We start from the raw sequence: 23,031 nt of genomic DNA, 5'->3' as shown, positions 1-23,031 counted from the left end.
AAATCCCAAAGACAAGACAAACCAGATTCTCTGTGTAATATCCATCTTTGTAAGACTGAAACGCTGCTGTGGCTCCTGGCTCCGCCCACCTCAGCTTCCCAACATGGCGGTGGTACAGTTTACTTCCAGCTCTGTGTCTGGAGCCATGTGTACCATCAACTATCAGAAGCAGTTCTATCAAAGCAGTGCATAGCCCAGAAACCTTTAAAAAAAAAAAAAAAAAAACTAGCAAAGGCTAAATCCACCATGCAGCAGAGTAAAGTGCTGCTTGTAGATTCCTCATTCCCACTGCACTGCAGGTAGGACGCACATGCCAGGAACCTGCCATAGTAGCTCAAACCAGCAGGCTGCTGCTAACTTGAGAGAGACAATTAGGAAGCTGTTTTTAGCTCTGTTTTAGAATCTTTTTTCTCAGGTTTTAGGTGGAAACTCTTGCCAACACGTTGGGTGCCATTTGTAGCTAGAGTTTTCCTGCCTGGCCCAGAGTCAGGACAAATCTCTCTCACCCACCAGACGCATAGATGCACGGACCCAACCAAGTAAACACACAGAAACTTACATTGTTTACAAACTGTATGGCCATGGCAGGCTTCTTGTTATCTACTTTTTCTATCTTAAATTAACACATTTCTATTAATCTATACTTTGCCACATGGCTTGTGGCTTACCTGTGTCTTTACATGTTGCTTTTCATGGCAGCGACTGGAGGTGTCTCTCTCCAGCCTTCTACTTCCCAGAATCCTCTTCTCTCTTGTCCGGCCTATACTTCCTGCCTAGCCACTGGCCAAAGAGCATTTTATTTGTACAGAGTGATATCCACAGCATATACAATCAAGGACACATGATCAGTACTTCTAAAAAGGATGTTGGAGATACTGTGCATCATTGGGTGCTTGATCAACACCCAATATATTGAGCAAAGAGGTAATCCTAATTTCAAAAACTTTGTGGATACCACATAAAATTATTATCTCACTGCTTTAGGCTAGGTATAACCTCTAGAAGAAATATGTGTATCAACCCTCTTCAGAAAATAGAATGATCCCAAGGAAATCAATGAGGGTCAAAGAGTCAAATGCACTCCAGGGAACTCTGGTAGTTGATTAGACATACCATTGTGTTCTTTCTTGGTACAGTGAGCATGAATTGAGCCATGCAGACAGTCAAGATTAAAGAATGGAAGACAATGTTCCCACAAGATCCCTTTCACCAAAGTCTATGCAGGAGGTGGAAATCATAGAAACTGGTACACACAATGACCATTAGAGGCCACAGAATTATTTGTCTTACAAATCTTTTTGCCTTGCTATCTGGAGAAATGACAGAATCAGATTCTGTTCTCTCATCAGGGCTCTCAGAAGTGGGTTTCCCCTATGTCTCTATCTCACTTCCCAACCCTTTCTCTTTAAAGACAGAGTCTCACTGTAGCACAAACTGATTTATACTTTATGATGTAGTTCAAGCTGTCATAGAACTCATAGAAATCTTTCTGCCTCAGCTTCCCAAGTATTGGATGTACAAACATGATCCACACACTAGGGTGGAAACAGAACCATTTTTTTTTCTATTAACAGCCATTCTCAAGCCAAATTGCAAATATATGAATATATTTTTTATCTCAGCTATTGAATTTCTTACTTTACTCTAAGAATTTGAGATTATGTTGACCTCAGAGTCTAGTCTAGGAATGGGGTTAGGAATTTCACACATCAGTGATTCTCTGGTGACTCCATGATTGACAATAGCTTCTTATGTCCTCATTCCTTTCTGCCTCCTGATTCTGTCAAATCCTGAGGTGATTTCTGTCATCCTCCATCTGCATTCATATCTATGCTTATTATTCCTATGAAGAGAATTAGATAGTCCAATAAACACCCATTGATCTGATGTCTCCAAAGCTCAGATACCACTATGGAGGATTAACACATGATCTACCATATTTAACATGAAGGACCATAAAGGAAGCATGATGATGAGCAGATCTCCAAAGATAAATCTTGTTCACCACCTATTCTAGGGTGAAACTGAACCAATGCCACAAACTTGCCAACTTACAACAGATTCAAATAATCTTGGAAATTATACTATCAAGGACTCATGATAAGTACCTTTTAAAAAAAGGATGTTGGAGATACTGTGCATCTTTGGGTGACTGATCAGTTTTGATGGCATGTAGTCATACTATAGGACTCTCAGCTTGTGCACATTTTTACTACTGTTGCTCCTTGGTTTTTGATTCATTACCTAGCCAGTGAGTTGAATGACCAGTTTCTAAAAACATTCATTGGCCAAGTCATCTTGACCATTGGTTGTATGCTGCCTCTTGTGTCTGGTTGCTATAAGTTGAGACCAGAAGATTTATCATGAGTGCACACTGCCATTATTCCTCAGGCTTCCTTGTCTTTATCTCCCCAACTTGCTCCTTCTAGTCTCTTGACCCATTAAATATTCTCAGACATTGCCCATCACACGGTCCAACTTCCCAGGTGCTCCTTTTTCATGGAAAGTGTTCCAGTTTTCCATGGCATAAGCTTACTTATAGTCTATCCAAATAAAAAAAATTGAAAATTCTACCCAGATATTACTTTTCTTGTATTGTTTGGGGGAGAATGAGACCAGGATTTTGATGTATGTTGTAATAAATATATTTTCCTGTTACAAAATAAACAATCATTTTAAATCTAAATGTTTTCTATGATTTCCAACATTTTTCTAGAAACTGGATCATTAGTGGTCTGGAAGATAGCAGAGATATCCAGTACTCTCCTGTATCTCTACTAGATTGATGCTAAGAACATGTGCAGCCACATCACCAACCAAGGTTCCATGGAAGACAGTGAGAACTACAATAGAGAGTTGTGACCAGGTGAGATGCAGAAACACTACATTTTAGGATTAAAGGAGAAAGCAGAGCATTAAGAGCAGTCACTCTGCTGCACAGGAGAAGGGGCAGTGTGATGGTAACAAGCTTGTCAGTGGGGCTATGGGTGAAAAGAGAAACATCATCTCAGTGTTCCCACTGGTGCAGAATCTGGCACTGTGCACATTTATATTGTAAGCACATAGGGGACCTGGGATCCACATAGGGAACTGGTGCACTGGAGAGCAGGCTCCCTTTCTGTATCTTAGAGCTCATTCGCACAGTGACATATTTGGGAGTCATCTTAAGAAGGTTCTTAGCATCTGACTTTTCTCCCTGAGAGATCAAAGGACCATGCATTCTTGGGTCTCTATGATTCAGTAGTGTCTTCTCTTGCTGGATCAAAATGTGGGTACCATGAGAGATAGCATGGGCCCAGAGCATTGACTGTGACTTTGAAACAAGTGTTTGAAAAACCTTATGTAGATGGAAGCAGTCTGTTACACAAAGGGGGTTGAGATTTTAAAATTGGTAATGTAAGTTTGAAAAGCAGAGACCCACTATGGGTGGATTCCCTTGATGCTGGAGCACATATCAGAGTGTCCGGGCTGCTGGATCACTCAGTTTAGAAGCTGATCAACTCAGCACAGATTGCATTTTTCAAGCCCCATCTAGGCTCTGAGGATGTCAGAATATATGCAATATGAGGCAGTTGAACATTTGCCTTCCCATGGGTCTGCTGTCCGAGGGTCTCAGGAGAGAAATTGTGCATCCACTTGATTACTATCCAGGCCTAGTGGGTGAAGGAACTCATTGGTTGTACGTGCTGGTGACAGTGATTCCTCCCACGAATGTTTGGTGGTGGACAGGGATCTCTTTTTGCTAATCTGTGGGCCTCACAGGGCACCAAGTTGGCCCTGTATCAAAGGGAAAACCTATTTTCTTTTAAAAACTCAGCTCCCATAGGAACCTAAAAACAGGGATACAAAGTCAGGGAGCCTGGATTTAATCTGCTATAGATTCAGGGTAGGAGACTGAACAGGAAGCAGTTGTAGAGAACATGAGGGCTGGATGTGACAAACTAAAATGTGAAAGTGGCAGGAGGCCAGACTCAGCCAGTCAACTGTGTAAGGAAATGTAGGACTGCCTATGGTTTCCGGATGTAGACATCTTCAACTGAGAATGATGATGGAGTTTGATTCCCCTGAGCCTGAGCCTGGCTCACTGATCAACTTTAGGTCCCATCATAATATCACAAACAACAAGGGTAGCCAATTCATGGCATACACATTTAAATTAAAGCTAGGGCCTGCATATGAGAGAAAACATGAGTATTTGTCTTTCTGCTTCTGGGTTGTCACAGTTACTATAATACCTTCCAGATTCAGGTTCATCACTTTACTGCAAATTCCATGTTTCCTTATAGCTGAATCAAATTCCATTGTGTTTTTTGCTTGAGAAAGAGAGATAGGAGAAAGAGAAGAGAGAGAGAGGAACAGAGAGAGACTGAAATGGAGTTTGGTGGGTAAGGAGAAGGGGAGGATATGGGAGGAGTTGGAGGAGGGGAAAACATAATCAGAGAATGATGTATATTTCTAATGAAAAGATATGCTAGTTACTTTTGATCGACATTTATGCCATTTTTGCTTAAAGTAAATCTAGTTTTTTCTCTCTATGACAATATTGAGGTAATCTTCAGTTAACAAAATATGAGAAGGAGTGTGTAGTTTGGTGTGAAGAATTTCTGGTTGTTACATTTAAAAAAATGCATGTAATAAGCAGTTGCTATAAAAATCCCTGTTCCTAGAGTGAATAAACCTCTATTCATTAGTCAAATGTGCTAAAGGTCAAACTAACTGTTGATTAAATGATAGATTCCTTTAAAACCAGAACCAAATACATAAAAATAACAGAAAGGCATATGAGACTGTCACTGACAAAGTAAAACTGAAATACGATATGCATCTAAAATGTCTTACTAGTATTGAAAATGGAGTCATTTTAACACATTTCTTCTTTGATAACTAGGAGGATTAGAAGTAATTAAATACACTCTATCAACATGTTGATTTGATAGAATCATGTAGAAATTATTCTCTACATCATGCCACATGTTGTTTACTTTTACTAATGTATTAATTATACATACTATGACAGTTGAACATGTGCATACAGCACAGACAGAGCAAATCAAGGTCTTAGTGCCTCACTAACACAGCATCCATTTTTTGCTTGGAACCTACAAGCTTCTGTCTTTGGATTGTTGACAAAATACACAGTGGCTTCTTATCTTGCATGTCATGTACCAAAACTTAACCATACAGCCTTACTGACATATGGACATCTAAGAGAGAACAAATGTCAAGACTTATGTCAGAAATAATATTTATCATAGTGTTATACTTGTAAAAACATCATAACATTTTTATTACATTTGTGTGTGTGTGTGTGTGTGTGTGTGTGTGTGTGTGTGTGTTCACTTACATAGTGCCTAAGTAGAGGAGGTCGGAGCAAACATCAACTGACAAGGGTTGGTTCTCTCATTCTACTATGTGGGTCCGAGCTATCAAACTCAGGTCATTGGGCTCAGCAGTTGGCAGGAAGTATCTTTGTTCACTGAACCATCTCTTCAAACCATTGTGTTTCATTTCACTAAAGGTAATCAGCCTCAGAAAAGGAGCCTTTGCCCTCATTTATTTATTTAACTCTTTCACAACTGAGACTTTATTGGTTGAGTACACAGACATTTCAATTCTCAAAACATGGACCCAATCTCTAAGAGTCATACATTGTGTTCACATACCCAAAAGATCCATGTATTGTTTCTCTTTGAACTTATTCCAGTGATGTTCCATCCTAAGCTTGGCAAGTTTTCCCTAAGACCTCACATAACAATCAAATGTTCACAATCCTTAATTTCACTGACTCACAATTTTATGCCACATACATTACATATTCAAAATTTCAATCTTTCACAGCACATTATCACCATTGTTAGGAAAATGGACTGCCATGACCAGAGACAGTTCTGACAGGGCAAGATTTTTTAAGGATACTGTTCTACTAGAAACACGAGACCAGAAATAACTGAAAATATTCCAGACACAAATGCATGACTAAGACTCCAAATTACCATTAAGTATGCTTTGTATTGTAGGATATAAAACTAGCCCCCTCTACGGAATGTTATGGTGACCCCCGAGACAGTCACAGCCTCCTCTGCTTCAGTATCCTGTTATTTTCTGGTTGTACCAAAAAATAAACAACCAGCAAGTGATTTAACCTCTTTTTTAAAATTTTATATATCAGCCATGGGTTCCCCTGACCCTCCGGGTCCTGTCCCCAACCCCGCCTTCTCCCCAGCCGCTCCCCCCATTCCCATCTCCTCCAGGGCAAAGACTCCCCTGGGGAGTCAGCTCAACCTGGTAGATTCAGTACAGGCAAGTCCAGACCACTCATTCCAGGCTGAGCAAAGTGTCCCCACATAAACCCCAGGTTCCAAACAGCCAGCTCATGCACTAAGGACAGATCCCAGTCCCACTGCCTGGGTGTCTCCCAAACAATTCAATCTATTTAATTGTCTCACTTATCCAGAACAGCCTGATCCAGTTGGGGGCTCCATAGCTTTTGGTTCATAATTCATGTGTTTCTATTAGTTTGGCTATTTGTCCCTGTGCTTTTTCCAATCTTGGGCTCAACAATTCTTGCTCATACAATTCCTTCTTTTTCTCCCCAATTGGACTCCTGGAGCTCCACCTGGTGCCTGGCAGAGGATCTCTGCATCCACTTCCATCAGTTATTGGATGAGAGTTCCAGCACGACTGTTAGGGTGTTTGGCCATCTGATCACCAGACTAGTTCAGTTCCGGCTTTTCTCAACCATGGCCAGTAGTCTATTGTGGATGTATCATTGTGGATTTCTGGGGGCCTCTCTAGCATTTTGCTTCTTCCTGTTCTTATGGGGTCTTCATTTATCATGGTCTGTTATTCCTTGTTCTTCCTTTCTGTTCTTGATCCAGTCGGGATCTCCTGCTCCCCTAAGCTCTCTTTCCTTTGAACCTTGCCCTTCATTACCCCCACTCACGTCCACGTTGTTCATGTAGATCTCATCCATTTCTCGTCATTGGGTGATCCCTGTGTCTTTCTTAGGTTCCTGTTTTTTAGGTAGCCTCCCTGGAATTGTGTAGCATTCTAGTCATCTTTGATTTACATCTAGTATCCTCCTATGAGTGAGTACATACCATGTTTGTCTTTTTGAGTCTGGGTTACCTCACTCAGGATGATTTTTTTCTAGATCCATCCATTTGCCTGCAAACCTCAAGGTGTCGTTATTTTTCACTGCTGAGTACTCCATTGTGTATATGTACCACAATTCTTTACCCATTTCTTTGCCCATTCTTTAGTTGAAGGGCATCTAGGTTGTTTCCAGGTTCTTGCTATTACAAACTATGCTGCTATGAACATAGCTGATTAAATGCCCTTGTGGTATGGTTGAGCATTCCTTGGGAGGCATCATGATCCCTGACCTCAAGCTCTACTATAGAGCTACAGTAATAAAAACAGCATGGTACTGGCATAAAAATCAACATGTGGACCAATGGAATAGAATTGAAGACCCTGACATTAACCTGCATGCCTATGAACATATAATTTTTGACAAAGAAGCCAAAAATGTACAATGAAAAAAGAAAGCATCTTCAACAAATGGTGCTGGCATAACACGATGTCTACATGTAGAAGGCTGCAATTAGATCCATATCTGTCACCATGCACAAAACTTAAGTCCAAGTGGATCAAAGACCTCAACATAAATCCAGTTACTCTGAACCTGATAGAAGAGAAAGTAGAAAGTAGTCTTGAATGCATTGGCACCAGAGATCACTTCCTAAATATAACACCAGTAGCACAGACACTGAGAGAAACAATCAATCAATGGGACCTGTTGAAACTGAGAAGTTTTGTAGAGGAAAGGACACAGTCAACAAGACAAAGCGACAGCCTACAGAATGGGAAAAGCTCTTCACCAACCCCACATCTGACAGAGGGCTGATATCCAGAATATATAAATAACTCAAGGAATTAGACATCAAAATGCCCAATAGTCCAATTAAGAAATGGGCTATAGAACTAAACAGAGAATTCTCAACAGAGGAAGCTCAAATGACTGAAAGACATTTAAGGAATTGCTCAATATCCCTAATTATCCGGGAAATGCAAATCAAAATGACTCTGAGATATCACCTTACACTGGTCAGAATGGTTAAGATCAAAAACACTGAAGACAGCATATACTGGAGAGGATGTGGAGCAAGGGGAACTCTCCTCCACTGCTGGTGGGAATGCAAGCTTGTACAGCCACTTTGGAAGTCAATATGGCACTTCCGTAGAAAATTGGGAATCCATCTCCCCCAATACCCAGCTATATCACTCTTGGGCATATACCCAAGGAATGCTCAATCAGTGATTTAACCTCTTAAAAAATCATTTACACTCAAAAAAATGGGATGAGGTGGGACTTCCTCCCACCTTTTAAAAATGTTTCTAGAGCTTCTAAAAAACTCGCATTTACAAAATAGTTGATAAAAATATTCCTCTGGATTGTACAAGAAGGGAGGCAGGGACACTGACAGACATGATGGATATTTAGTTGGACTTGGCTTCTTTTTCTTTTACTTCAGGGCTGGACTCTGGTTCTCAGTCTCTCCGTTTTCTGTAGGCACATCTGAGGTTTGCTGGTCCACCACCTCAGCCTGTTAGCCCTTTGCTCCCCTCTTCCCTTTGCTTTGCACTTTTTTGTCTGATGATTTATCCTTTCCCACGGCCTTCTTTGGCTTTGGGTCCACCTTGGCAGGGGCTGGTTTGGCCGACAGCCTCAAGGAGAGTCACTGGGGCTCAGATTTCGCAGCTCTGTCTGCACTAACCTTCCTCTTGGGCATCTTGGTGGCGCTGGGTGGGAGACATGTGCGAGGCTGAACATGTCATGGAGCTATACTCCATTTATTTCTTTACTATGTAAGAAGTTTGCATACTCTCCTCCACATGGTAAGTAGGTAAGTGGCAGAGCATGATGGTGCATGCCTTTAATTCTACCACTTTGGAAGGAAAAACATGCATATCAGTGTGAATTCAAATCCAACCTCATCTACATTGCAAGTTTCAGACTGGCCAGTGCTACATAGTGAGACCTTGTCTCAAACACACACACACACACACACACACACACACACACACACACACACACACAGAGAGAGAGAGACAGAGACAGAGAGACAGAGAGAGAGAGAGAGAGAGAGAGAGAGACAGACAGACAGACAGACAGACAGAGACAGAGACAGAGAGACAGAGACAGAAAGAGACATACACAGAGAGAATTTTCTTCTAATTTTTAAAGCAAATCTTATCTTGAATCAACAGGAGCCTAGTACCAGCGTTGTCTACAGTCACAGGTAAAAAGAGAAAACGCAGCTCTTATTTGGTGAAGCCAGTAGAATTTGCTGGACTGTCACATGGGAGCACAAAGGATAGTGCACCATGTGGGAAGGCAGCAGCAATCTTCCTCAATGGTTTCTGCATTGACTACACTGTTAAGCAGGACTGAAGTTCCATGTTAAAGACAACCTTTCCCATTCTCTCTACAGTGACTTTATTGTCAGACAATGCTAGAAACTACTGGGCAGAGGCTTTTTAGTTAGATTTATCCAGCTGTTCTTATCCCAGTTCTTTGAGATTCCTCAGCTCTAGTTTTTTCTTCAGAAGATACTCTGGATAAAGTTTTTGTCCTTAGACTATGTTAGCCACAGGACTCCTAGGCCTCAGGAACATAAACCTCATTACACAGAAGAGGAGATATTATGTATGTTCAGGATGGCTCTGCTCTTCTAATTCCAGATGATTCTGTTCAGCCTTATACCACTTACCTCTGCACAAGTCCTCGATTTACCGACTAATTGTCTCTGTTCATCTCAGGCATAAGGATCTGTTTGGCACAGAGGCTACCATTCTGGAATCATCTGAGGCTTAGAGGATGGAAGAGAAGTTAAAGATACATTGGAATGAATGTCCAGGATTCCACAAGAGCTCAGTACTTAGGACTGCAACCAATTATCAAAGGGTGTAGCTAGAGTTTTCCTGCCTGGCCCACAGTCAGGACAAATCTCTCTCACCCACCAAGCCCATAGACGCTCAGACCCAACCAAGTAAACACACAGAAACTTATATTGCTTACAAACTATATGGCCATGGCAAGCTTCAAAAGGAAAGACAGCAGCAGCTCTGAAGGGTAAGGTTTTCAGCTCTCAGCTATTGCTCTGACCTCTCAGCTTTTAACTCTGCAATTGGCTGGGCTTCTTATTTAACAAGACGGTTACCTCTACAAAAGGGAGTTTTATCTCCTGAACACAAGTTTAGGAGGACAAGTGATGGTGGTAGGGGCTCACTTAGCTGGAAGAATGACTGGCATGTAAGCATGAGCACTTGAGTTTAGATCAATAGAACCCACATAAAGCCAGCACAGTAGCACATGTCTGTAACTCCAGCATGGGGGAGCAGAGACAGGTGGATCCCTGAAGCTCATTGGCAGCCAAACCAGCTGAGTTCTGGGTACAGTTAAAGACCCAGTCTCAAAAAACAAAGAAACAAGAAACAAGAAACAAAACAAAACCAAAAACCAAGGTGGAAAAGAATAGTGGAAGACCCCTGACATCTGAACTGACAATCTCAGCAATTCTCCAGATCACTCCATAGTGTCCCAATAGGCACTGGGCTCCAAAAAGCCCACTCATCCACCAGGGACAGATCCTGATCTTATTGCCTGGGCATGCCCTAAACTGTTCAACCTACAAAACTGTCTCGCCTATCAAGGGGGTCTAGTCCAGTCCCATGGGGGAGCCACAGCTATTGATCCACAGTTGATGAGTTTCTACTAGTTTGGCCTGGCTGTCTCTGTATGTTTCCCCATCATGATCTTGATGTTCCTTGCTCATAGATTCTCTCCTCTATCTCATTGATTGGACTCCTGTATCTCGGCCTAGTGCCCTGTCATGGATCTCCGCATCTGCTTCCATCAGTTACTGGATGAAGGCTCTATGATGACAGTTAAGGTGTATATATATATATATATATATTATATATATATTATTATATTTGTGTTTTAATTTTACATATCAGCCATGGGTTCCCCTGTCCTCCCCACTCCTGCACCCACCCCCACCTTTCCCCAAGCCCCTCCCCTCCATTCCCATCTCCTCCAGGGCCAAGACTCCCTCGGGGATTCATTTAAACCTAGTGGATTCAGTAGAGGCAGGTCCAGTCCCCTCCTTCCAGGCTGAGCAAAGTGTCCCTGTGTAAGCCCAAGGTTCCAAACAGCCAGCTCATGCACTAAGGACAGGTCCCAGTCTCACAGCCCGGATGCCTCCCAAGCAGTTCAAGCCAATCAACTGTCTCACCTATCCAGAGGGCCTGATCCAGCTGGGGGCCCCACAGCCTTTGGTTCACAATTCATGTGACTCCATTCGTTTGCCCATTTGTCCCTGTGCTTTTTCCAATCTTGGGCTCAACAATTTATACTCTTACAGTCTGTCCCCTTTCTCGACAATTGGACACCTGGAGCTCCACCTGGGGCCTGACTGAGGATCTCTGCATCCACTTCCATCAGTTATTGGATGAGAGTTCCAGCTCGACTGTTAGGGTGTTTGGCCATCTAATCAACAGACTAGGTCAGATCAGGCTTTCTCTTGACCATTGCCAGCAGTCTATAGAGGATGTATCATTGTGGATTTCTGGGGACTTCTCCAGCACTTTGCCTAATCCTGTTCTCATGTGGTCTTCATTTATCATGGTCTGTTATTCCTTGTTCTCCCTTTCTGTTCTTAATCCAGCTGGAATCTCCTGCTCTCCTAAGCTTTCTTTTCCTCAAACCTTGCCCTTCATTACTCCCACTGTCATCCAGATTGTTCATGTATATCTCATCCATTTCTCTGTCATTGGGCGATCCCTGTGTCTTTCCTAGGGTCCTGTTTTCTAGGTAGCCTCCCTGGAGTTGTGCAGCAGTCTTGTCATCGTTGTTTTACATCTGGTATCCTACTATGAGTGAGTACATACCATGTTTGTCCTTCTGAGTTGGGATTACATCATTCAGGTTGATTTTTTCTAGATCCATGCATTTGCCTGCAAACATCATGATGTCATTGTTTTTCTCTACTAAGTAGTACACCATTGTGTATATGTACCATATTTTCTTTATCCATTCTTCAGTTGAAGGGCATCTAGGTTGTTTCCAGGTTCTGGCTATTACAAACAATGCTGATATGAACATAGCTGAGCCCTTGTGGTATGGCTGAGCATTCTTTGCGTATATGCCCAAGAGTGCTACAGCTGGGTCTTTGGGGAGATGAATTCCCAGTTTTCTAAGGAAGCACCATATTGATTTCTAAAGTGGCTGTACAAGCTTACATCCCCACCAGCAGTGGAGGAGAAATTCACTTGCTCCACATCCTCTCCAGCATAAGCTGTCTTCTGTGTTTTTGATCTTAGCCATTCTGACAGGTGTAAGGTGGTATCTCACAGTCGTTTTGATTTGCACTTCCCAGATAATTAGGGATGTTGAACAATTCCTTAAGTGGTTTTCAGCCATTTGAACTTCCTCTGTTGAGAATTCTCTGTTTAGCTATATAGCCCATTTCTTAATTGGACTGTTGGGCATTTTGTTGTCTAATTTCTTGAGTTCTTTATATATTCTGGATATCAGCCCTCTGTCAGATGTGGGGTTGGTGAAGAGCTTTTCCCATTCTGTAGGCTGTCGCTTTGTCTTGTTGACTGTGTCCTTTCCTCTACAAAAGCTTCTCAGTTTCAACAGGTCCCATTGATTGATTGTTTCTCTCAGTGTCTATGCTACTGGTGTTATATTTAGGAAGTGATCTCTGGTGCCAATGCATTCAAGACTACTTCCTACTTTCTCTTCTATCAGGTTCAGAGTAACTGGATTTATGTTGAGGTCTTTGATCCACTTGGACTTAAGTTTTGTGCATGGTGACAGATATGGATGTAATTACAGCCTTCTACACGTAGACATCCAGTTATGCCAGCACCATTTGTTGAAGATGCTTTCTTTTTCCATTGTACATTTTTGGCTTCTTTGTCAAAAATTATATGTTCTTAGGTGTGCGGGTTAATATCACTGTATTCAATTCTATTCCATTGGTCCACATGTCAGTTTTTATGCCAGTACCAAGTTGTTTTTATTACTGTAGCTCTATAGTAGAGCTTGAGGTTTGGGATTGTGATGCCTCCAGAGGTTGTTTTATTGTACAGGATTCTTTTGGCTATCCTGGGTTTTTTTTTATTTTTCCCTTAGAAGTTGAGTATTATTCTTTCCAGATCTGTGAAGAATTGTGTTGGTAATTTGATGGGGATTGCGTTGAATCTGTAGATTGCTTTTGATAAGATCGCCATTTTTACTATGTTAATCCTGCCTATCCATGAGCATGGGAGATCTTTCCATTTTCTGACATCTTCAATTTCTTTTCTCAGGGACTTAAAGTTCTTGTCATATAGGTCCTTCATTTGCTTAGTTAGCATAACCCCAAGGTATTTTGTATCATTTGTGGCTATTGTAAAGAGTGATGTATCTCTGATTTCCTTCACAGCCTGTTTGTCTATTGTATATAAGAGGGCTACTGATTTTTTTGAGTTGATCTTGTTTCCTGCTATGTTGCTGAGGGTTTTTATAAGCTGTATCAGTTCCTTGGTTGAATTTTTGGGGTCACTCATGTATACTATCATGTCATCTGCAAATAGGGAAAGCTTGACTTCTTCCTTTCCAATTTGTATCCCCTTAATCTCCTTATGTTGTCTTATAGCTCTGGCTAGAACTTCAAGTACTATATTGAATAAGTATGGGGAGAGGGGACAGCCTTGCCTTGTTCCTGATTTTAGTGTTATTGCTTTGAGTTTCTCTCCATTTAATTTGATGTTGGCTGTTGGCTTGCTGTAGAATGCCTGTATTATGTTTAAGTATGTTCCCTGCATTCCTGATCACTCCAAGACCTTTATCATGAAGGGGTGTTGGATTTTGTCAAATGCTTTTTCTGCATCTAGTGAGATGATCATGTGGTATTTTTATTGGAGTTTGTTTATATGGTGGATTACATTGACAGACTTTCATATGTTGAACCACCCTTGTATCTCTGGGATGAAGCCTACTTGATCATGGTGGATAATTGTTTTGATGTGCTCTTGGAGTCTGTTTGCCAGAATTTTATTGAGTATTTTTGCATCAATGTTCATGAGGAAGATTGGTCTGTAGTTCTCTTTCGTTGATGCATCTTTGTTTGGTTTAGGAATCAGGTTAATTGTAGCCTCATAGAAGGAGTTTAGAAATATACCTTCTGCTTCTATTGTGTGGAACAATTTAAAGAGTATTGGTATTAAGTCTTCTTTGAAGATCTGGTAGAATTCTGCAGTGAAACAATCTGGTCCTGGGCTTTTTTTGGTTGGGAGACTTTTAATGACTGACTCTATTTACTTAAGGGTTATTGGACTATTTAAATGGTTTATCTGGTCTTGATTTAACTTAAGTATGTGGTACCTATCCAGAAAATTATCCATTTCTTTTAGATTATCAAGTTTTGTGGAGTAGAGGTTTTTGAAGTATGATCTGATGATTCTCTGGATTTCTTCATTGTCTGTAGTTATGTCCCCCTTTTCATTTCTGATTTTGTTAATTTGGATGCTCTCTCTCTCTGTCTTTTGGTTAGTTTGGATAAGGGCTTGTCTATCTTGTTGATCTTCTCAAAGAACCAACTCTTTGTTTCAAATCCATTGTATTGTTCTCTTTATTTCTATTTTATTGATTTCAGCTCTCAATTTGATTTCCGGGCATCTGTTCCTCCAGGGAGACTTTGCTTCTTTCTGTTCAAGGGCTTTCAGGTGTGCTGTCAAGTAACTAGCATGAGATTTCTCCAGCTTCTTTATGTGGGCATTCAGTGGTATGAATTTCCCTCTTAGCACTGCTTTCATAGTGTCCAATAAGTTTGGGTATGTGGTGTATTCATTTTCATTGATCTCTAGGAAGTCTTTAATTTCTTTATTTATTTCTTCCTTAACCCATTTGTGATTCAGTTGAGCATTATTCAGTTTCCATGAGATTGTAGGATTTCTGTAGTTTTTTTGATGTTGAAATCTAACTTTAAACCCTGGTGGTCTGATAGAACACAGGAGGTTATTCTAATTATTTTGTATCTGTTGAGATTTGTTTTGTGGCCAAGTAAGTGGTCGATTTTAGACAAGGTTCCATGGGATTCTGAGAAGAAGGTATATTCTTTTTTGTTTGGGTAGAGCGTTCTATAGATATTGATTAAGTCCATGTGAGCCATAACATCAGTTATGTCCGTTATGTCTCTGTTAAGCTTCAATTTGGCCAATCTGTCCAGAGGTGAAAGTGGGGTGTTGAAGTCTCCCACTATTAATGTATGGGGTTTTATATGTGATTTAAGCTTTAGTAATGTTTCTTTTACATATGTGGGTGTTCTTGTGTTCTTGTGTTTGGGGCATAAATGTTCAGATTTGAGACTTGATCTTGGTGGATCTTTCCTACAATAAGTATGTAATGTTCTTCATCATCTCTTTTGATTGATTTTAGTTTGAAGTCTATTTTGCTGGATATTTGTATGGTTACACCAGCATGGTTCTTAAGACCATTTGATTGGAAAGTCTTTTCCTAGCCTTTTATTCTTAGGAGGTGTCTGTCTTTGAATTTGAGGTGTGTTTCCTGTATGCAGCAGGAAGATGGGTCCTGTTTTTTTTATCCATTCTGTTAGTCTGTGTCTTTTTAGAGTGCAGCTGTAATTTTCACTAAATATTTTCCTATGAGACACTCAGAAATAACTTTCATGTATGTAGTTTCTCTTCTCACTCTTTCTGCCCTTCTTTTACATTTACTACTCTTCAAGTGACAAAAGATGAGATCAATGGCAGTATAGAGCTTCAGATACCTTGACCCTTAGAGAATATTCTGTGGAACTATGATTATAGAAGTTGAGTTTTGACACAAGTCCCACGATATTGGAGATGCTAGAGACACATGACCTTAGCCAACAGAAGCTGCATACAAGGAGTGCAACCAGGTCAAGATGGTTGTGTGAGGCAGTCAGCAAAGCTGAAATGGTAGAGACACGTAACCTTGAAACTGAAGCTCCATGTGCTGATTTGGTGTCTTCCTTCATGAGTTTCAGTCTTACCTTTGTCAGCTCTAGTCTTGTCTGCTCCTATTCTCACCTTTTGGAATGAGAATGTATACTTTTTTCTACTGTCTGTTGGGAAAATTTGGCTTTGTTTCTTTATTTTTCAATGATGTCATAGTTAAGAGGTTGGCATGAGAAGAGACTTTGAACTTTAGAACAGTGGTGAGACTGTTAAATACTGTAATATCTTTTGAAGTTAGACCAAATATATTTCACATATCATGAGAGGCTCTGAAGGACAGGGATAGATTGTAGTGGTTTCAATGATAGATTTCCTCCACCACCTCTTGTGATTTGAACCCTTGTTCCCCAGTTGGGAGTACTAAATGGGAAAATTTTAGAACCATTTGTTATTAGAGCCTTCCTAAAGCAACATCCCATTTGGGTGGCCTTTGAGGTTTAATTGTAGTCAGAAAGTTTCTCTGTTCCTGCCAGGCCTCCACAGTCCATGGATCACTTATAAAATAATCTCTCATAAAGCTTATATTAATTATAACTGCTTGGCCATTAGCTCAGGCTTATTACTGACTACCTCTTACACTTAAATTAATCCATAATACTTGTTTATGTTTAGCCACATGGCTTGGTATGATTTCTCAGTTCTGCCTTGTCATCTTGCTTCCTCTGTGCCTGGCTGGCAACTCCTGACTCAGCCTTCCTCTTTCTCGAATTCTTTTGGTCTGCTTGCCCCGACTATACTTCCTGTCTGGCTACTGGCAAATCAGCATCAACCAATCAGAGCAACACACATTCACTGCATACAGAACGACATCCCATAGCATTTTATAGCCTGTCTCCACTTCCTGTTCTCTCTCTTTGCTTCCTGTGTGTAGTTGAGACTATGGTCAGCCAGCCTCTTGCTCCTGCCAACATGGTTTCATTTCCTTTTCTATGCCTTCCTGGCCATGATACACTCTATCATTTTAGCACTAGAAACCAAAATAAGCTCTTTCTTTACCATGTCGCTTTTGGTCACAAACCTTACTAATAAACATAGAAAAGATCACCAAACTAAAAAAAAAAAATCATTAGCTACAGTGAAAGATAAGGAGAGGGGAGGTTCAATCATTAAAACCAGGAATGAAATTTAGGGACTGTTACTAAGCTTGCAGAAATAAAGCTAACCATTGAAGAAGATTATGGGCATAAATAGATCAACAAACTATGTAGCGTATATTTATATACAGAATCTTGCAATGAGAACTCATTCAAAAACATAAATTCTGCTAGCTAACTGATAATAGACTAAGCAAAATATGAAAGAGCCACACCATAAGGTGTTTGTCTGTCTTAAATAGAAATAACAAAAAGATGCTTCATGGATGAACCTTGATAATATTACACCAATAAAAGAAGCCATGATTCCCTCAGACTGTACAACAGTATTCATATGAAATGTTGAGACAAGTCAACTTTGTAGGGACAGAGGCTGGTGGTTCTAGATTGTGGGGAGAAGAAGCATGAGTTCTTACCAGGTATGGGATCTAAGAAGCATAATGAAAATCCTCAGCAAATACATAGTGCTGACAGTTGCAGAACAAGCCAATGAACTGAAATATTTACAATCATGAGATTTATGTCATCTGAGTTTTATATGAATGAAAAGACTATTATGTAAATAAACAGAAACATAGCCTCTGTGTGTGTGTGTGTGTGTGTGTGTGTGTGTGTGTGTCTGTCTGTCTGTTTTAGAAAAGTCCTGAATTTTGGAGTTTAAATTTCCTTCTGTTTTTGAGTGCTATAGTTCAGGTAATAGTATTTTGATAAAAGCGAATTTATACTTTATCTGGTAATGTGATTATGAGAGAGAAAAGAACATTCAACACAAAATCCTACAAATAATTGGTATACATATAATGGCAGGTGGTGTGAATTTTACATAAAACACATTTCAAGAGTCTATAAAATACACCTGAGTTTGTGTAATGATCTATTTGACTCAGGCTAGAATTTTACAGATTTATTTATAAATGAGAAACAGATATATTAACAGAACACTAAAGACATTGAAAGAACGTGTAAGAGATTTCTATTAGATAATGGGGAGCAAGATTTATTGGCATAGACTGTTTAAATAATTCATAAGATGAATTACATTGCATATTTCACTTAGTTTTTATTTTGTAAAAACATTCATTTATTAAAGGAGATTTTAGAAAATAAACTCATAGCTTATATATTTTGATAGAAGGATTTTTGAGAAATTGAAGTCCATTTTTACACCTAAAAAGAAATGCATGTGAACTCAAAGCTTTCCCCCTTTGAGATGGAGTTTCCCTGTCTACCTATATATTGTAGAATTTTATGTGCAGAAATATACCAGGAAATTATGTAGCATAGTTCAGTGTCTTCAAGCTCTCCATTATCTTGCTTCCATTTATTCAATGCTGTGATTTTAGGTGGGTGTTACCACATCAACCTCAAAAACAGAGTTTTAAGTAGCAAATGATGTGTTGTTCATTTTTAAACAAATATGATGAATAAATTTTAGTTATTCTTTTAGAATTTCATACATGCATATAAATTATTTGGTCATAGTCACGTCATTCATTCTTCCCTTCCAGTCCTTTCTAGATCCTCTCCATGCCACCTACTTCATGGCATTAAAATAGACCAAACCACTGAGTGAAATTTGTGCTATGCAAACAAACATGGTCTTTGGGACATCTATCAGAGCCTGACCAATCTACCAAGGACCAAACCTCTGAAGAAAACTGATTCTGTTTCCTTATTGCCATTAACTGTCAGTAGCCCCTCAGCTAGGGGTAGGAAATGATGTTCCTCCTTCAGTCCACAGTGGCGTGCTGACTGGCTTGATCCTGTGCAGGTCTTATGTAGGGAACCACAGCTGCTGTCAGTCCATGAGTTCAAGGACCCTGTCATGTCCAGGAAACAGTTCTTCCCCAGGCCTACCCCATTTCTGATGCTTTTAATGTTTCTTCCCTCTTTCTTGTGGTGGACACTGAGCCTTGCATGAGAGAAATGTGGCCTAGATATTGTATTTATGACTAAATACTCTGCAACAATTTTCCCTTTTCCACCCATGATGCTTACAGTATATATATATATAATTAATAAATTTAAAAATGGTATGTAGCTAATAATTGTTTAATAAATCCCTTTAGGATTTATTTTTAAACTAAACTAACAGGTTGATGACTTACTGGTATGTGTGTGTGTGTGTGTGTGTGTGTGTGTGTGTGTGTGTGTGTGTGTGTGATATACCATACACATAGAGAAGAAATCTGATTCCACTCAGTGGGACTAAAGTGTAATCGTAAGGAGCCTGGGCTTAGATGGGGCAGGGAGTGAGGGTTTACAAATAAATTTCCCTCTTAATGCTACAAAGGCAACATAGTGTATAGTATTACTTTCCTAAAATAGGTGAGAGTCAACACCATTTTCACCCATGATTCTACATGTTCAGAAAGAACAACTTTCAAAGAAGAGGAAACATTTGGTGGATTTGTTTTCTCACTGCAATATAACAGAAATGTTAGGTGGAGATTTTCTTCACTGGGTGAAAGTTGGCACTATGATCTTGTAGCTGTCATTTTCTCATTCATGGGAATAAAGTCATGAAGATTTCTTTCTTCTCAGCTATGGGGTCTACATACTGAGAGGGAGCAACTGAGTGTACTTCTTGAAATCCATATCTTGCCACAGTCCTCTCTCTGTCTTGTTACTTCCTGGACACCATGAGGTGAGCAGTTTTGGCATGCCATGGCCTTTGCTGTTTAGCATTACCATAGGCCCAAGTAATGGAGCAAGACAATGGAGGACTGAAACCAAGATCCACAGCAATCTTTCCCCTTTAGATTGTTCCCTGGAAGTATAAGTCACAATGATGAGAACCATCCAAGTTCCCAGAGCACATGTTGTAGAAAGGATACTCAGCTTCTTCATCCTCTACAGTCCTTTGATCTACTCATCTGTCTTGTCCATCCACACTGAGGCGATAAATGCATTGATGAAAACCATGTGTCAGTTACATTAATGGGGGTGCTAGGGCATATCAGGAATAAGAATTAGGAAATATAATTAGATATACTTTCACAATACCAAGGTTCAGTTCATTTCTTGCACAATTGTGAGGCTTAGAAAAATCTCCAGTCCAGAAAAAATTAAACCCAAGGGAAGAAAAGAAAGACAGGGAGGAAAGGAAATGACAGACGAGGCCACCTGAAACTAGCTCACATTAAGTCATCACAATTGGTAAATCAATGCTATTGCAGAAATCGTCATAATTGCAGCAGTATGTATGTATTGTTTCACCTCCAGAACTTTTTTCATCAAACTCACAGAATTCTGCACACCTCAACTCCACACTTTTCAGTTTATTATCTGTGGAAGAAGATTGCAAAAATATATAATTTTAAGACCCAGGATACAATTTCATATCCAAGTACATTTGAACTGAGAATGCTTTCACAGAAAGAATGTAGCAGTTAGTGTCCCATGTTGGCCTTCCCGCTACATGCTTTTAAACTACATCTGGAGGAAGTTCTTTTACCCAAAAGCCTTTACAACAGGAGAAACATGTGCTTAGTGTTGGGCTTGAGCCTCTACATGTAGAGGCACATTGCATTATCTCCCCTCAAGCAGATGTGCATAGCGCCCTTCCCTCGGAGGTGAACAGTTGGGCAGGTAGAGATCAAGATAATATTAGCTCTCAAGAACCAGATTCTATGGAATAACAGGAAGGACACACCACGAAATATACCAGGAGAGAGATGAAGCAGGAAGACTTGAGAAGCACCTTGCTGTCCTGTGGATGAGAAAAGGTTTTCCAGAGAAGGTGGCTCCAAGCTAAGATAGAAGTTCTTTGAACATTACAAGAGCAAAAGTAACCAGGACAGAGTGTAAGAAATGACACATTTAAGGACTGATATTTTGTAGCCTTTGGACAGTGTGGTGGCTTCAATTAGAACAGCCATCATAGGCTTGAATGTTCCAGTGCTTGGTCCCGACTTGGTTGAAGTGTTTGGGAAGAATTAGGAAGTGTGGCCTTGTTGGTGGGGGTGTGTCACTTGGGATGGGCTTTGGGTTTTCAAAATGCTATTCTCAATCTCTCTCTCTCTCTCTCTCTCTCTCTCTCTCTCTCTCTCTCTCTCTCTCCCTCACTCACTCACTCACTCATGGGTCTGACTAAGAATGTAAGTTCTCAGCTCCTGATCCTGTACCATGCCTTCCTGCTGCCTTGCTAATCACCATGGACTTCACTCCTGAGACTCTGAGCCAGCCCCAAATTAAGTGTTTTCTTTTGTAAGTTGCCTTGGCTATGCTGTTTTGTCATGGGAATGGAAAATTACCCTAAATCACAGAGATGTTGGGAATCAGAGACTGATGAATATAGCAAAACAATGATGGAGAGAAGCCCCTCTCCCTAAATTTGTGCTTCGCTTTACCGTGGGTAAAGCTTTACCAGCACAAGGTTTGGAGTGTCATACCTAGATATCATTTGACGCTTTTTCTTTAACTACAGTAACCTTAGAGGTGATGCTTGGAATCCTGAAGGAGAAACAGAAATTCTCCGGAGCACAGAACACATACTCACATCCAATTGAATTCCAGATTCTGCGGATCATACAAGTTTCGCCAGGTTGTGCAAAGCATGTCTGACTCCCATTAACACACTCCCCGTTTTTGTAGGATGGACAAAGTACACACTGTAAAGTGAAAGCTGCAGAGATAAAGACTGCTTAGAGGAGACGAGTGCCACACAGTCACTTCCCAAAGAAAGCATAGGTCACTGGCCCTCTGGATTGCTTGGTTGCACCCATGTTTTGCCTAACATATGTGTTCTAATCAACAACATGTCTTATCACCACAGAGAAGGCAGGATGAAGTAACAAGAGATTTAATTTTCTTTGTACAGCCGATAAGGGATCAAGTTGCAGACAATACTTGCCGGTTTCAAAGCAGAGAATGCAGAGACACAGCTTCAGTAGGGTTTCCATCTCTCTTGAGCCGATTCTTGCAGCAGGCTGTGTTAGTGCCAGACAGCTGGAGGTCAGAGATCGCTCACAGAAAATACCAGCCTCTAGTGAATTTATAGTCCACTCAGGCAACAGCAATGAACAGTAGGTGCCCAGCAGCGGATCTCAGTGTAAGCCCCTCCCACATTGGCAATACACCAAATCCCTCTTGTGTGACTTATTTGTTTCCTTACTCCTCTCACTTTTCCTTACTTCGGGTGGCAGTAATGATATACACGACCTGTGAGGTAATCTTACCATCAGCAGCACATGGTGGTCTCCTGTGCTTCCTCTTTTCATGCTACGAGCTCAAACTGCTAGGAAAGGAACAACCTTTGGAAGAAGGCTTTTATTGAGCCTGAGTTGCAGCTTGACCAGATGGCACTGAAGTGTGTCTTGAACACAGCAGCCTGCTTGTCTACACAGCAGCTAATGTGTGAAAGGGTCTGTGAACATAAGGAAGTCCATGTTATCATATAGTCCTTAATACCAAACAGAGAGCTTCTGTTGGAACACCTCAGGAAGTACTTCTTGTCTGGCTGGGGTGAGAATAGATGCTGGGCAAGAAGGCTAATCTGAGGTCACCTCTGTTTTGTAGGGCTCTGCAGGCTGCCTGAGCACATCCTTGATGGTGGCTGTAGTGATTCTCTGCAGTGATTGTAGAGAGTCGCATACAACCAGGCTGCCTTGAGAGAGAGTCTGGTCAATTGCTGGCCAAAGGGCTACTTGACTGTTGCTTTCCCTGCTCAGGGTTGCAATGCACCAGGGGAGAGTCTGTTTAATTGCCTGCTATTGAATGTGTGATCATGCACAGAAAGCGTTGGATGGTGCTAAAAATAAACAATATAGAATGTATATTTCTAATAGCATTAAATGTACTTTATAATATAATGTTATTATACCATATATTGATATATTACATACCAAACACACACACACACACACACACACACACA

At 40.6% G+C, this 23,031-nt stretch overlaps 1 protein-coding gene and 1 pseudogene across 1 annotated transcript; both read right to left on the bottom strand.

Annotated features, from left to right (window-relative positions):
• Positions 1–8,502: 8,502 nt before the first annotated feature.
• On the bottom strand, positions 8,503–8,795 carry LOC118575032 (annotated as a pseudogene).
• Positions 8,796–20,295: 11,500 nt separating this feature from the next.
• LOC118575035 (acrosomal protein SP-10-like) lies at positions 20,296–22,057 on the bottom strand. The gene is made up of 3 exons (XM_036175753.1): positions 22,009–22,057; positions 21,655–21,780; positions 20,296–20,441 (listed from the first exon to the last, which is right to left on the bottom strand). Exons 1-3 carry the CDS (start codon positions 22,055–22,057, stop codon positions 20,296–20,298), a joined length of 321 nt encoding a protein of 106 aa, XP_036031646.1.
• Between the last annotated feature and the right edge of the window lie 974 nt (positions 22,058–23,031).

The sequence above is a fragment of the Onychomys torridus genome, unplaced genomic scaffold, assembly GCF_903995425.1.
Source record: "Onychomys torridus unplaced genomic scaffold, mOncTor1.1, whole genome shotgun sequence".
In the NCBI taxonomy this organism is placed as follows: Eukaryota; Metazoa; Chordata; class Mammalia; order Rodentia; family Cricetidae; genus Onychomys; species Onychomys torridus.
This window is presented reverse-complemented; position numbering and strand designations above follow the sequence as displayed.